General features: G+C 49.4%; 1 protein-coding gene across 1 annotated transcript in view; it reads left to right on the top strand.

Moving 5' to 3' along the window:
- Positions 1–5,039: 5,039 nt before the first annotated feature.
- The window catches only part of MUC4 (mucin 4, cell surface associated), a 45,842-nt gene continuing 34,759 nt past the window's right edge, over positions 5,040–16,122 (top strand). Inside the window, 1 exon segment of the mRNA XM_024754764.1 lies at positions 5,040–5,121. Coding sequence (XP_024610532.1) covers positions 5,040–5,121 — 82 coding nt within the window.

Here is a 16,122-nt window from a genome sequence, read left to right as displayed (position 1 = left end):
ACCCTGTGTTGGAAGTCTCTGCTGGCCGCCCTGTCTGAGAGAGCAGGAGGCCCCATCGTGACAGCCCTTACTGAGCATTACTTGTGGACAGAGGTTTAGGCTAGAGGCGGGTCTGACTGGGGTGCTAGGAGTGCACAAGACAACCTAATAACCATGGGAGGAAGAGCGCAGAGCAGAATGAACACTGGAACCATGGGTGCAAGCCCGCATCTGCCGCTGACCAACCGTGTGACTTGGGACACTCCCTTTTCTGTGGGCCGGCACCTCTTCCATGGCAGAATGAGCAGTGTGGACTCCATGATTGCCAAGGTTCTTCTGGTTCTAAAATTATGTTCAGACTCTTTTTTTCTTTCAGAATTTGAGAAGGGAAGCCTACCCGTAGGTCACAGATAGTGAATCTGAGCTCCTAGGTGCTGGCTTTTTGACTGAGCACTGTTGCTAACTTCCAGGACTGAGTTTTCTTCCCCTTAAAGTTGAGTGAATGGATAAATTTAGACTCCTGGGCCTCAAGTCTACCCCTTCACCCCTGCCCAGGCACTCAGCACGGAGCCTCCTTCTTGGGTACCCCAGGCCTGGAAGATGTTGCTTGGGGAGGCATTAGTCCCCCTCCGCCGCAGAGGGAAAATGAGAAATGAACTAACTGGTGTGAGAACGCAGGGCACTTTTAGAGAAAGGGCCTTGAAGCCCAAACCTGGGAGAATGACAGAGGCCTTTTTGTGGCACAAACACCAGGGCCCTGGCTTCCACCACGGCCTGGGAGCCAAGATCTCACGAGCAGAGCTTGCCCTTTGTCACCTCGGCTCCCTCATCCGCAATGGCCTGACACCAACACATAGCACACTCCCATGGCGGGTCCAGCCATGGGGGAGCCCCCGCCCCAACCGGCATCAATCCCATTGGTCTGTATCTTTTGCAGCCTGGGAATCTTGCCCTCGCAAGCAGATCTCCCCCTCCTCTGTGTAGCAGGAGCCACGCCCACCAAGACCATAACCACCCGCCCCTCCCCTTGCTGGACTGTTGAGTACAGAGCAGTGGTCAGAGAACTTGGAGTTGCGCAGATTTGGGTTTGAAACCCAGCTCAGATGGTCAGTCTTTATATCGTAGAATGGTCATCCTCTTTTAAGTGAGTGTCTCAGTGTCTGCTGGAAGCAAACGCTGAGATGGAGTGAAATGGAAAAGTTTATTGGGAATAACACCTGTGAAAGGAAAAGGCCGGAGGCAGGATTGGGCAGGAGCCAGCACAGCTGACAAAGCCACGAAGTCCCTACAGGTGCTGTGGGATGCTCTGGGGCGCAGACTGCCTCTTAAAGGAATCCTGTGGAACTGGAACTAGCCAAGTCCTTGCACCACTGCCTTGCTCAGTCATTGACCTGAGGGTCACCATGAGAAGGGAGTGCTCCTGGCTTGAAAGTTGAGGTGCACCTGAAGGAGCTGACAGCTGGCGCTACCAACTAACCACTCTCCTTGCAGCCAACAGTGTATCCATTCTTAAAGGCGTATCTCTGTGTCTACCTTAGGGAAATAACCATTCAGCATATAAGCCCCCACCAGCAGAGGATAAGCGCTCAGGGCATGTTAATTCCATTCTTTGGCTTTGGAGCCAGGCAGACCTAGGCTCGAATTCCAGCTTTGCGACTTCCCCGTGTGACCTGGGCAGGAGTGATTCAGGGCAGTTAGCATTCCCCAGTTCCACCTGATCACACAACCCGGACCGTGACTCAGTCATGATGAGAGTGCGTGTTCATTTCCCTGAACGTCAGTTTTCTCAGATGTGAGCTGGGGATGGTGATATGTACCTTGCAGGGTTACGGGGACATACACAGGGCCTGGCACTCTAGTTCAAGTCTTAAGATTGAATAAATCAGGATGAATACATATCTGACTTCCTGCCCCATCTCAATCTAAGTGTTTTAAGGCTGGCCGGGAGTAACTTTATTAGCAGCATGAGGGTCTATCAGGGCATAAATTATATGGAGGTAAGCAATTTTAACCCCATCCCAAGATGAGAGTCTCCCACTTTGGGAGACTAGGAGAGAAGTCTCCTTTAAAGATCTTGACACACTGCCCAGAACCCAGGCTGAGTCTATTCAAGCCACATCTGTATCTTCATTCCACGTGAAAATGTCATAATCCTATCCTTGCTCCAATTTACTGATACCCCAAGTCAAGACTGAACTCTCTGGCCCCCCGCATGGAATATCAGCCTCAATTTGGTTTCAGATTCTTGCCCCCGAGAACGCCCAGCAGTCTGCAGGTCTAGGAGGTCTCCATCAGACAGACCTCCGGGAATCTACTCATCTCTTCCCTTCTCACTCACCCCTCTCTGTCCCCATCAGATGCCTCAGGAGGGGAGAAGGAAGGACAAACAGATAAAGAGGGGCATTTGTCATAGAGACCCAGAAGCACACCAACCCTGGAAAATGGGCAAGCCGAGAGGTAGCTGGACTCAAAGGGAAATGGGAAGGGAACTGGAGGCAGGCAGGGAGAAGATGAATTAGATTCACACGTGCCAACATCCTAAAACCCAAAAGGGATGCAAGAAAGACCTCAGTATGCAAATGAGCCTGGAATTCTTCTCCAGACTCCTCTTCATGTCCTGCTTCCCTCACTTGTTTCTACCTTCAGGGTTGATGTCAGGATGAAACAAGAGGCCAAGTGCCCTCTACAGGTGTCTTCACAACAATAAAGCACTTTTACATGTTTGAGCTCATTTTATTTTCGCAACCTTTTGGGTAGGTGTTATTTGACAAAGACTTTTGTTTGACTGAAATTTAGTCAGGCTCCTAAACTTCCTTCTAGGCCTGTCTGTGCACTTCCCTGTAAAATCCAGTTTTAGCAAGAGCCCTGCCAAGTCAGTTTAGCAAGAGTGTCCCATCCTCAATATCTGGAACTCTCAATGTCTGATCAGGCACTTCATCCTCCTCCATCCCTCCAAGGTGATGCCTGATCACCCTGGCCTGTCTTCGGCCAAAAGTCCTGTTAGGTTGGTTTAGCCAGAATCGGCTCACCCCTGATGTTTTCTCTTAGTAATTTTCTATCCACTGACCCTTACCCTGCTTCTTGGCTATAAATTCCCACTTGCTCATGCTATATTTGGAGTTGAGCCTGGGTCTATACTGAGGTTCCTTTTCTCACATTGCAAGAGTCCTGAATAAAATCTGTTTTTATGCTTTACCCGTCCAGCTCTGTTTTTTCTTTGACATATTATCCTTATTTTATAGATGAGGAAAATAAGTCTCAAAGAGGCTGTGGCTTGCCTTGGGTGGCAGAGCTGGGATTCAAGTTCAGGTATCCTGAACCCAGTTGGAGTCCTGGCCACCACAGTAGCTTCTGGAGAACACTCTGTGCCTCCAGTGTCCCTTGCATTGGAAAGTGGGAGGTTTGCTGTGTTAGGTCCACAAGATGTCCAACTCTTACTTTGGTCTAACCTGGAATGCTTTTTTCTCTTCTAAATAGGAAACTGTAGTCCAGTAAATGTCACCAAACAAAACACATAGCAAGTTAACAGAAAGAACTCATGAGCAAGAACTGACACAGAAAAACTGATTAAGAGGCCAAGTTGGCCTTGGCGTCTATGTACATTTTTTTCAGTGATATCTTCCTCGTATCCTGTCCCACTGCTCTATGCTTAAAATTCTTTACCCATATGGGTTTCCTTCTCCTGGGAAAGAATGGGATCAACGGATCCATACAGAGGTGGGACTGTTGGGGGGACCATGCTACTTCTCTGAAGTAGTTGCACTATAACTGGAAAGTCCAGCCTTTGGGCTTTGGCTGTAATTGGGATTTCAGCTTCAGAAAGCAAGTAGCCGACAAGGTGGTGGAGCCTTCCTGGTCCTCTGAGACGGCGCCACAGTGTAGCCATCCTCTCCTCTTTGGATGGCTCCAGGCTTCTGCCTGGGAACGTGGAAATGCCGATTCCTCATCCTAGGCTGTGCAGTGAGAGCCTGAGCTCCCTGCCTGGGGACCAGTCACTCCACAGACCCCACACTCAGGGAATGAAATCTGGAGTAACCAGGGAAGCAGGGGTTCACACCGTGGCAAAGGGTGGGGAAACATCGCTGCTGCTGTCCTTTGCAGAACTATACCGGCTACCTTCTTTCCCCTTCAAACTCTGCCTGACACGCTCAGTTTGGAGCTCCTGTCCCTCCTTGGTTATGCTTGTGAGTCCCAAGAAGTCAAAATGGGGTGCCCTGGTCTCCAAGGTCTCCAGGAGCAGACCCTACTTCCTCATGGGCTCACAATCCCTTCTCCCCAGGTTCTACTCTCTACCACACTACCCAGCCCAGATCTCTCAAGCAGCTTCCCCAGGTTGCCTTGGGCTTTCTGGACCCTGGTCCTGCTGCGTCCTGTCCTGGAAAGAGGAAATTCACCATTTGGTGAGGGTCTACCCTGTGCCTAGCACTGAGCAGATATTCCGAGCCCAGTCCTCCATCCCACAAGTAGCATACGGGGTCGGGGGGTATTTCTGATTCCCACCTCTCACCCCACATTGTTCCCCCCACTTGCCATGTTTCTTAGGGTCTCCTCAAGTTTCACTCTCCTATTCATACAGCCCCAAACTCACTCCCTCTTAGCCCCTCTCTTCCCCGTTCTGCCCTGCCCTTCCTCCTGAAATGACCCGGCTGCTCCCGCTGTGGCAGTCCGAAACGCCAGCAAGAAAGGGGCAGCCCAGGACACCAGGCAGGACAGGGGGCCCTCATTTCCGTGTGTCCTGGTTTCTATTCCCCTACATGCCCCTCCCATCCCTCTCCCTACTTGGCCCAGGCTGACTAGGAACAGAGCAGCCTGTTTATATTTTTTATTTTTTCCTGGTGGGGGAAGGGGGTGGAGATTGAGGAAAGGAAAGACGGGTCAAGGATGATTGGCACGGGGCCCCACCTTCTTTTGTCTGCTTCCCCTGGTACTCTGGCCCCTCAGGTAAATACACCTGTTTAAGGCCAGCAGCCAGTGGGGACAGGTTCACCTCTGCTACTTGCACTACCACTTCTGTGCTGAGGAGTTTCCCCAGGGGAGCGTGAGGGACTCTTTCTGGAGCCATGAGGGGTGTCCACTGCAGGAGGGTCCCCTGGGTGTTCCTGAGCTGCTTGTGTTCCTGCGTCCTTGGGCCAGTGCTCCTGGGTAAGTGATGCACCTGGGGCAGCATTCTGGGGACGGGGTAGCTGACGTCGCCGATCCCATCCGAGGAGCTGGGGTCTGTCATGGGGAGAGAGACAGAGACAGAGAGGTAGAGAGAGGTGAATGGATAGAGATGGGACAATATAGGGGAGAGAGAGGGAGAATGCTAAAGAGACCGAGGAAGGAGGATGTAGAGACAGAGAGAAGCAGGGAGTTGGGGGAGTGTCCTGGTTTGGGGAAACTCACTGGGGGAACCAGGGCTTATTTTGTGGAAAGAGACAGGTAGGGAGAGCTGTAGAAAAAGGGAGAGAGGGTTGAGAAGGAATGACACAGAAAAACAGGAAAGCTGGATAACACCCGGAAGAAAAACTTGCAGAAAGATATAGAGTCAGAGGAAAAGACAGGTGAGAAACAGATGAATCAAAGCAAAGTAGATCCAGAGAGAGGAGGGAATCAGAGGAGACAGGCAGGATGGAAAGGAAAGACCAGGGGAGAAAAGAAGCGACTGGCTTGGAGAAAAAAGGCAGGACTAAAGGGCAGCTGAGATAGGCAGTCGGCTTCTTGCCTCTGAACTTGGGTTTAAAAGCTTCCTCTTGGGCTAATGCCCTCAGGGCAGGGCTCATAGCCCTGGCATTGGCCTTGGCCTCCTCTACACCCTGCCTGCCCGCCTCTATCTGGAGCTGCAACTAGAGCTGGAACTAAGGCCTTTGGGGGAAGCTCCCCCTGGGTCCCCTGTCCCTTCCTCACTACCTTCCAAGCTGCCCCCCTGGCCCCAGGGCCAGGTTTCATTCTGTATTTCTCGGTGTCTGAGTCTTCTGAAAGTCTCTGGGGCCAGGAGACGGTGAGAGGTCAGGAGCCCAAACCAAAGATCTAATCACAGCTCCCTCCCCTCCTCAGCAGGCCCGGGGAAGCCTTCACCCAAGGAATCATTTCTCACGCAGCGGGTCAGAGGAACACATTCTCTTACAGATAGTAAGAGGCACAATGCCAAGGATGTGGAAGATTCCACCTTCCTTGAAACGTTTAAGGGCGTGGCTAAGACCAAACAGAACGCCCACCATCTACACCACCCTCACATCCAAAGCCCCTCATCCTCCCTACTCAACACACAGTGAGGAAACAGAGGCCAGAAGGAGCCTTCGGAACCTTCTGTTGCCAGCCCCATAGGGTCTGTTCCTGGGGGTAAACTAAGGGGTGTCTGTAGGAGTCATGACCATGGGCAACGGGGAGAAGGTGGCTTGGATTTAGGGACCTTGGGTCCAGTCTTGGCTCTGCTGCTAAGTGATCTGGTCCCATTACCAGGTCCTATTGTATCTCTCTCCAGGCCTCCGTTCCCCTATGGAAAAAGGATGGCATGGCCTCTGGATTGCTAAGTTCTTAAGGGGCAAGGACTGGGGTGGGAGTGGGCAGGGGAAGGCAGGTAGGGAGCAATGGGGTGTGAGCGAGAGGAGGACCTTGAAGTTGGAAGGGAGTCCCCACGATGGCTCTGAAGCCGCGCAGGGTGCCCTGGAACCGAGTCCTGTGCATTGCGAAAGGGCACAGGATGGAGCAGGGTCAGGAAAGGAGGGGGAGTGGGATGGGAGGTGGTGCCCCAGGTCTGTGATTGAGCATCCAGAGGACCTTGGAGGGAAAAGTAGTCTCTGCTGGACAGGCAGTGGGTGCCCCATGTCTGCCGGGGTGGGGAGTTCTGGGAAAGTGGGAACTGGTCAGTCCCATTCCCTTGGCTCCCTGAAGGGGACTCACGAGTGACCTGCCTATATTTGAACCCAGGGTCTGCTTCCATGTTGCTGCCAGCACCCTCACCCAGGCCTGGGTCATCCTTGGAGCAGGTGTCTGAGCCTTCACCCCAGGTTGAAGGGAGAAACCCTGGGGTTTCCATGAAGGTGCTGTAGTGTAAGGGCTTCCTTAGGAAAAAGCCCTGGATCCTGAAGGGGAAAGGGGAAGAGAAGAGTGGACAGAGGTGGACTGGACAGGGAGCCAGCGGAGACTTGGTGCCTACAGGTGGCTCCCGGCAGGAATGGCTTAGAAGGAAGCCTGGCAACCCTGATTCCACGCCCTCTGGCAAGAAAACGAGGTAAAATAAGCCTCAGTCTCCCATACTATCAGTGGCCCAGTAACGGAGGGGCCACCGCCCTGCACAGCCACTGGGAGGTGATGGGACTGTAGCAAGTGCAAGACGGTGGAGATCCACGGCCACAGAGGGCCCCAGGGAGGGCTCTCCTGCTTCCCTTCTCTCCGAGAACCTCTAATCTGTCTGTCGGTTTAGGGGAGGCCCACCCAACTTGCCACCAATGGCACCCAAGCCCTCCACAGGCTATCTGCCCCCCACCCCAGGAAACCCTCCCTGGGCTTCTGGGCTTCCAACTTTCTCCAAAAGGAGAAAGTCCCTGAACAGGAAAATCAATCAAATTTAAGTCAATGGCTTGCAAAATGTATAGCAAAAAGCAGGAAGTTCAAACCAGGAAGCCCCACGTCAAAATTGCCTCTTACCAGCCCAGAATTTGTGAGAGAAAAAACTTTGACTTGGTGTCTTCACTGGCAAAATTAGTGAAGTGGAAAGAAGCTATTTCACAGGGTTGTGGTGAAGATTAAGTAAGGTAATATCTAGTACAAAGTAGAAGATCCATAATATCTTGTTTGACAGGCCACTCCTAATTTATCCCTGCCTCTCCTTTCCCCTTTGGTAATCATAAGTTTGTTTTCTACATCTGTGAGTCTATTTCTATCGTGTATACAGATTCATTTGTATTATTTTTTAGATTCCGCATATAAGTGACATCGTATGATATTTGTCTTTCTCTGCCTGACTTACTTCACTTAGTATGATACTGTCTAGATACATCCATGTTGCTGCAAATGGCAATATTTTGGGACCACTGCATTTCAGAGCTGGGAAGCTGGGGCAGGAGGATGATGGAGGCAGAGTGGAGAGGGCACCTCTGTTGGCTCGGAGGCATTCCCATTCATCCAAGGATCTTTGAGCTCTAAAAAGCCACCCCCGATCTTCCTGTGGGTTTGCAAGTGTCCGCTTGGTTTATTCAGAATGTGGCATCTCGCATGAACTGACGCTGAATGCCAGCTCCACTGTGGGGCAGAGGTCCCGCTCCCTGACATTGCGGCTGCACGTTTCCTTGTGTGGCAATCTTCTCCACACCCTCGGTTTCTGGGCTCCGGAGGCAGAGGCTGTCCTGGCAGGGTTTGACACACCAGTGATTTACGTCTCCATTGCCAGGAGAGGCCAAGAAGCGGTCGGCCTTTTACATGCTCAAACAAGCAGTTTGCTACCGTGTCTGTTCTCTGGTTTCGTGGTGCTGCTGAATGCTTCAGAGATGCAGCCACCAAGCCACCTCTCTCAAGGCCAGGACTGAGGACTTTCCAGCCATCTCTCCTACTTCCAACCTTTCACCTTCCACCAGGCTGAATTCATGGCAACAAATACTTAGTCACTGTTGTGTCCCTGTCCCCGGCACAGCACTGAAGAGTTCAGTTGAAATGAACTCAATTTGTTGGCATTTCATAGAGGTTTAAATACTCAACATTTTCCATGAGACTCCAAAGCAGCTCCAGGAACTGGGCGTCTGTGTTTGCACATGAGGCCTCCACAGTCGTGGCCAGGCTCCTACGGAGGGTGCTGGCTTTGCGGCAGGCAGCTTGGTTCTCCTAGTGTGCATTTTTAAGGTCTGCAAATACATCTCCGCTCTATTCAGATGTCCCCGACTAAAATTGCAGTTTGAGTTTGACAGTGGGTTTGGAGGAATTCAGAACAGGAAAGAGTGTGGAGTTATTCATTCACTTGCTGAATTTCCACTCATGCCAAATGCTCTGGACACAAGGATGACGAAGTCATGGTTCCAGCCTCCCAAGCTTGTGTGAGGTCGCACAGCCTGTAAATAGGGCAGCTGGGCCTAGAAGGCAGGTCCCCTGACTCCTCGGTCACTGCATTTGCATTGTGGTACACAAGCTCTATAAACCAGCCCTGCTCATTGATGGAGGATGAACAGAAGCACCCACACCTCGTGCTGAGATATTCGTTCGTTTGTTCATTCATACATTTGTTAGTTAAACAACTATTTAAGGAGTGTCTCCTATGTGCCTGACATTGTTCTAGGCAGTGCTGTGTGAACATAGTGAAGAATGGAACAGATGGGGCCCAGCCTCCCGGAGCTAAGATCTAGTATGCTGAGAGACATGAAATAATTACAGAAAAATTCCCAACTGCAAATGTGGTGTTATGTTGAACAAGTATTATGATGAGAGTAAAATAGGGAAACTTCATTTGGATTAGTAAGTCCACCAAGGCCTCTCTGAGGAAGTGCCGGACATGTGAGCTGAGACCTGAAGGTTAAGTAGTAAGTGAGGTGGAAATTGGTGGGGTTGGGGAGAGTAGTGGGGGGGGGGCAGTGGAGGAGGGAGAGGGAGCATGAACCAGGCAGGGGAAGATGTGCAGAGTAAGGAAAGAGCTTGACCCTTTGGAGGACTTGAAAGAGGTAGACAGGTCCAGATGATGTAGGGCCTTGTAAGCCGTGGAATGGATTGTGGATTTTAAGGAACTAAAATGAGCAGACAGTAAGGGGTTTTAGGTAAAGGAGGGATGTGATCAGATCTGAACTTTGGAATGGTTGCTCTGGATACCATGGAGGGAAATGGATTGGAAGGGGGCAAGGGTGAAACAAAAACTAGTTAGGAGCTGGCTGCGGGAGTCCAGGCAGAAGGTGCTATGGCATGGCCTAGTGGTAGCAGTGGAGATCTGGGAAGGGAGTGGATAACAGTAAAAACAGCAGCAAACAGAGCTTCTGCCATAATAAGGACGTAGTCACAAGGATTGTTGCCTTTGTTAGGCAGCAATCTGGCATCTCAGGACCTTGTAAAGACCAAGATAACAGGTAGTGCAGAGTGCCATTTATTGAGCTTAGGTACTGAGCTAAGCTAAGCATTTTACATACATTAGCCCGTTCGCATTACTATTATCTACCATCATCCCACTTTTATAGATAAGGACCTCAAGCCTCAGAGAGGTCAAGTAACTTGCCCAAGTCAAACAGTGAATGTTGGTCAGTTCGACTCTGGAAACAACAGTCATTTTTTTTTTTGAAATTGACGTATGGTTGATGTATAATGTGTTAGTTTCTGGTATACAGCAAAGTGATTCAGTTATATGTATTGATATATGCATATATATTATTTTTCATATTCTTCTCCATTATGGTTTATTTTAAGATATTGAATATGGTTCCCTGTGCTAGACAGTAGGACCCTGTTGTTTATCTATTTTACGTGTAGTGGTGTATATCTGTTAATCCCAAATTCCTAATTGATCCCTCCCCGCTTCCCCTTCGGTAATCATGAGTTTGTTTTCTATCTACGTCTGTGAGTCTGTGGAACCCACACTCTTAACCACTCTGTGGCCTTGTCTCCATTGACTTGTCCCTGTCGGTCTCAGAAAGGACCTTGTTAGGGGGCGTCAGCAGTACCACGTCTGTCTGGAATCACAGCTAAAACAACCAAACAAACACCAAATCATAATAGTTACTGCCATATCATCTTCCCACTTCATTCCCTACTCCCCCAAGTCAGAGACCAGCTGACCTATGTTGTGAGGGAACCGGGGTATCGGAAAATTCACTGACGTCATTACAGCTTTCTCAAGCCTCCCTTCTTTTCCTCACCAGTAAATGGAGCAATCTCCTTAGAGGTGACTGCAAAAAAAATTAGGTCAATAACATCAAAGAAAATTGGCTTCCCATTTGGCTTCAAAGCAAGAACTTTATCTCTCCTTCGCAACTGTACCCACTGAAGTCACACCCCAAACAATGCCTATTCTTCACCTTGGATATCACCACAGGTCATTTGACCTAATGTCTGGTGTAGCAGACATTAGGTGTAGCAGCACTAAGGTTGCCCTGGTGATAACCCCAGAAACTCTGGAACCAAGTCAAGAAGCATCACAACCTAGCTTTTACCATCTGCTTGGCACAGCTCCAACTTTCCTTTTCCTCGATGCCCTCCTTGCCTCAGAAGTCCCATCTCCAGCTTCCAATGTCTTGGTTTTGGAGCTTGTCTCTCCCTGGCCCCAGTCGAGGCAGGCCCACCCTCCTAGCCAAGGGTGGCCCTCAGGAGTTTGGCTACCTTTTGCCACAGCAGTGTTCACACTGCCCAGGCTGCAGCCATCGTGTTGGTCTCCTGACCCCGGGACCACTGTGACAGTCACAGGAGAAATTGGTACCATTTCACCCTCTCTCAGCTAAAGGGACCAAAGACTAGGAGATGGGAACACATGAATTCATTCATTCAGCAGATGTCTATGAAGTAATTCCCATACGCCAGCCATCGTTCTAGGTGCTGGAGATATCTTGAGATCAGTTATCCTAAGGGCATTTTGAGTTAGCATCTTTCATCATCGTGAATTCTAGGAACAATGGAGGAAAGATACCCAGCAGACACAACAGTGGTCACAGTTTCTGTTTCCTCTAACAGCAGGAACACAAACACAGCCACCAGCTCCATTGTCACCTGTCACAGTTCCTATAGCAGGGGCTCCAACAGCCATCACATCCATTACCTAACACCCACCCATCATCCCTGAGGGACAGCTCTGGGAAGTCTCCAGCTCCCAAATCCTGACCACAGAGGGGCAGAAGCCTGAAATCACCCACAGCCCAGGAACCTTTCAGAAATTTCAGGCTTTGGTCACCAAGAATTTCTGAGAGGATGACAGTCTTCATCCTTGATCCTGGGAAGTGCAGACCCAGCTGTCTGTGAGCAGCAGTTTCTACATCCTCCTTCCTCCTCTGTGGGAGGGGCTGATGCTGCATCCCGTTGAAGATGGGGGGCTACGCCGATCTGAGGCTGACACACATACAAATGGCCCTGGTCTCCTGGCATAGTATGGCAAGGAGGGTGGTTCTGCCCCTTTCCTCCAACTTCTTCACAATTTTCAGGGCACCTGCCACCCACCTGTGAGTCAACTTTCTCTTCAAGGTGAATCTTGCCGTTGGGTGATTTCCTTGGCTCTACACTGCCCTAGGCACAGCCCAGTGAAGAGCCCCACAAATCAGGAAATAACAGCAGAAAAGTGAAACTTTGTGGGTGAAATGGCATATGGGTTCCTCACCTCCAGTTCCAAGAATAACTCAAGACAAACAGACCAGGCACGAAGAAGAAGCCTCTGCCCACAGTGCACGTCAGCAAGACACAGGCTTTGTTTTGTTTTCTTCTCAAGGAGTGACGTCACCACTATGTGGGAACGCTATCTCCCACTATCGTCACCGCTTCTGCCACCACTCCTTCACCTGAGTCAACAACACACCCATCACCGCCTCATACCTGTGGAGTCACCAGAGGGCCACACAGGAGAAATGAGGCCTGTCAGCACCATCACACTGGCCGTCCCCGCAGCCCTGAGAGCACAGGGGCAAGAGCTGGCCATCTCCCACCGGACACGGTTCAAGGGGAGAATAACGGCCTTGTGGGGAGATCTCTGACTGCAGTGGTAGCAGAGAAATCCATGGAGGGTTCCAGGACTCCGAGTGAGGAATGCCCCACCTCAGTGCCAGCTCTGGTGTCCTCACTGTCCTTAGATGCAGGTTCCTCCTCTGGAAGAACTTCTTTAAAACTATCCATCTTAGGTGACACGTGTCTTCTGACAGCAGTCTTATCACTGCAAGAGGTCAACAGCCATCACAACTCATTCCAACATCATCACAGACAAGGGGACACCAAGAAAATTGGCAGAAACCTCCTGGTGTCACTTGCCCCTGAAAATGTGTCAGACTTGTTCCCAGGCTCAAACCACTGCACGTGGCAGGCCAAGAGCTCGGGCAGGTCAGTCACCATCCCTTACTTTATCTCTCCTGAGGTAGTGTTTGAAGAGCCCAAATTGTGGAGAGGCCATGCACTTGGTGACAGCCCCACAGCTGAGCCCTGTCCCTCACAAGGTATGCAATGTTGGGCAAGTCACTTAGCCTCTCCAAGTCTCAGTTTCCTCATCTGTGAAATGGGGGTACTGTTAACTAAGAGAAGCTATAAAGCACTCCACAAATATGTGGTACCAAAATTGTTATTATTTATAGAGTGTAAATATGCCTGATGAGAGAAGTATGAAATAAATTCCTATTCCCAATGGTGTGGGTCAGTTAATCACAAGTCAGTTGACACTCAAGAACTTGATGTGAAGACAGTAGCTCCACAGAAACTGCCAAAAGGGTAGAAATGCCTGGGTAAGAGGCATTCCTTATTACAGAAACCATTCTGCAGTGCAGACAGAGCCACTGACAAGACTCTCAAACCCTCTTCTCAGCCACAACCAGAGGAAGGTCAGCCAGCACCAAGTGGCCTCCCTCTGAGGACCCTGGTTTCCTTATCAGTAGTGAGAGGATGACAGGACCAATTCCAGCCACCAGTCTCCATGGCTCTGATAAAACAATGAGACCCTGCCCTCAGGATCCAAGCAGCTGCCTTCTAGGGCAGGCAATCCAGGTGTTTTCTAAAGTGATCCCTGCTACGGAGGCGATAGTAGAAATTCCCCTTCCTGGTCCCCATAGCTGAAGATCAGCCCAGCAGTGGTGTGATGGAAGCTAAGAGTCAGGGTGGGAAATGGAGGAATCAGGAAGAGCAGTTAAGAGGTGGCTGCAATAGTTAATGAGGATAACACAGCAAAGTGAACAGGAGACGGTGTGGGAGAAATACAGTAATTTGGAGGAATAATAGTTGGTCCCAAACTCTGTTGCTGGCAACAAGGAAGAGGAAGGAATCAAAGATGACTCAGGGATTTCTGGCCTGAATATCTGGGTTACAGTTAACTGAAGTTACAATTAACCTAAGGAATGTGTTGGGAGGAAAGAATCCTTCAGCCTCTGTGAGGGCAATACTGTGCAAGTACCAAAGGGACACTGGTCAGGGAGAGACTATTGAGGTAGACGCTCAATAAATGTTTGTTGAATGAGTGAATGGATGGTGCCAAATTTTACAGAAATTAATGGGAACAGAGAAGAAAATTTGTTTTGGTGCTTAGGAAGGAGTTTTCTGGTAACTCTGGAGGAAAGTGTTTTCAGCAAGGTGACTGAGGTGGAGGAGAGAATGTAAGGAGTAGATGATAAAGAACACGTGGAGAGTGTAGACCCCTCTGTCAGGATGCTCATCTGAAATGACAGATAGGGATGTGGAGGACACAATATGGATGAGAGACTTTTATTTTAGGTCAAGAAAGACCTGGGCATGATAGTCAGGAGAAGAGAAGGGGCAATGCACAAAGAGACCCTCAGACAGGGAGAAGTGATGGACTAAGCCATCTGAGGGGAGAAGGAGGAAACAGACAGGGCACTGGGCATGCATACGTGCGTGCGTGTACACAGCCTTTCAGTGAAGACTTAGCCTTTCTTTTTAGGTAGGATAAGGTACCTGGTGAAGACAGAGACATTTCCTGGTGGAGAGATTCTTGGGACATTGAAGGAGATCAAGTTAGATGGCTTTGGTCTTTTCAGTGAAGTAGAAGGTAAAGTGTCATAGAGAAAGGAGAGAGAGGACGGGAGAGGAGAGGAGGGAAGGGGAGGGGAGAGGAAAGGAGAGGAGAGGAGAAACATATTTCTCTCAAATAGCAACTCTCCACAGTCAAATCCTCAGCTCTCTGCTCTGCAAATATATTACGTATTTGGCCAGGGTGAGGATGACAGGCTTCCGTTGTCTAACAATCTGATGAAAACTGAAAAGCCTGACTTGAGTTCTGCTAAAAGACAAGGTCAGTTCATTCCAGCAAAGCTTGAGCAGCAAGAATAAGGCTGGGAATATTCTTTAGAACAAAGCATGGTCAAGACCCCCAATATCTGTGGCTTCAGTAAGGTGGTTTTAGCTTACAAAAACATGTTAAGAGCAGATACTATCATTTTAAGGATAGTGTTTCTTAAAATGTGGCCCATAGACCATCTGTATCAGAATCACCCTGGGCACATGTTAAAATGCAGGTTTCTGGGGCTTCCCTGGTGGTGCAGTGGTTGAGAGTCCGCCTGCCAATGCAGGAGACACGGGTTTGAGCCCTGGTCTGGGAAGATCCCACATGCCACAGAGCAACTAAGCCCGTGCACCACAACTGCTGAGCCTGTGCCCTAGAGCCTTCAAGCCACAGCTACTGAAGCCCATACGCCTGGAGCCCGTGCGCCACAGCAACAGAAGCCACTGCAATGAGAACCCACACACGGCAACGAAAACCCAACGCAGCCATAAATAAATAAACAAATAAATAATAAAATTTTTTTAAAAATGCAGGTTTCTGGATCCCACCCCACACATGGGGAATTGGAAGTGGTGGTAGGACCCAGAACGTATCCTTACAAGCTCCCGCAGGGATTTGGATGCACCCTATCTTTTGAGAACCACTTTCTTACCAATAACAACTTCTCTATAGACTTCCTCCCTCACCAGGATTTCGTGCCTAAGAATAACCCACTCAAGTTTAGCAGGTTGGGTTATCTGCAAATTGTTTTCATAAATAGCTGAATAATCTGTTGAAGGAGCGTCTTAAGACATTGTTTAAATGGTGGTGAAAGACAAATACAATACTGTAGTTTTGATGTAACTAATGCTAATCTCTTCCTTCTAATAACGAGCCCTACAGATTTAGAAACTTGTTAAGACTGCACCTAACAGTAAAACTCTGTCATCAACGTGAAGGGGCTCATTTGCCTTCTTATACGCTGGAAAAGGAGACTCTAATCAACTCAGCCCATGGTTAGCAAGTTCTTTAAAGATTCAAAAAGACAGAGCCCTGTTTGACAATATTTAAAATTGGTACTGCCAAAACAAGATTTTTCTCAAAGGGAGAGGGTATTGGGAAACATGTACTTGCTCATATACTGCCAGTGGGACTGTACATTGGCACAGATTTTCTGCAAAGAAATTTGGCAGTATGTATTAATGACATGAAGACTTTTATAACAGCATTAACCAGTAATTCCACTTACAGAAATTTATGTTGAGACAATGAGCTGAAATAATGAAAACAAAACAAAATAT

Source organism: Neophocaena asiaeorientalis, unplaced genomic scaffold, assembly GCF_003031525.2.
Source record: "Neophocaena asiaeorientalis asiaeorientalis breed wild unplaced genomic scaffold, Neophocaena_asiaeorientalis_V1.1 scaffold423, whole genome shotgun sequence".
NCBI lineage: Eukaryota > Metazoa > Chordata > Mammalia > Artiodactyla > Phocoenidae > Neophocaena > Neophocaena asiaeorientalis.
Note: the sequence above shows the minus strand (reverse complement) of the source record. Positions and strands in the feature narration are given on the sequence as shown.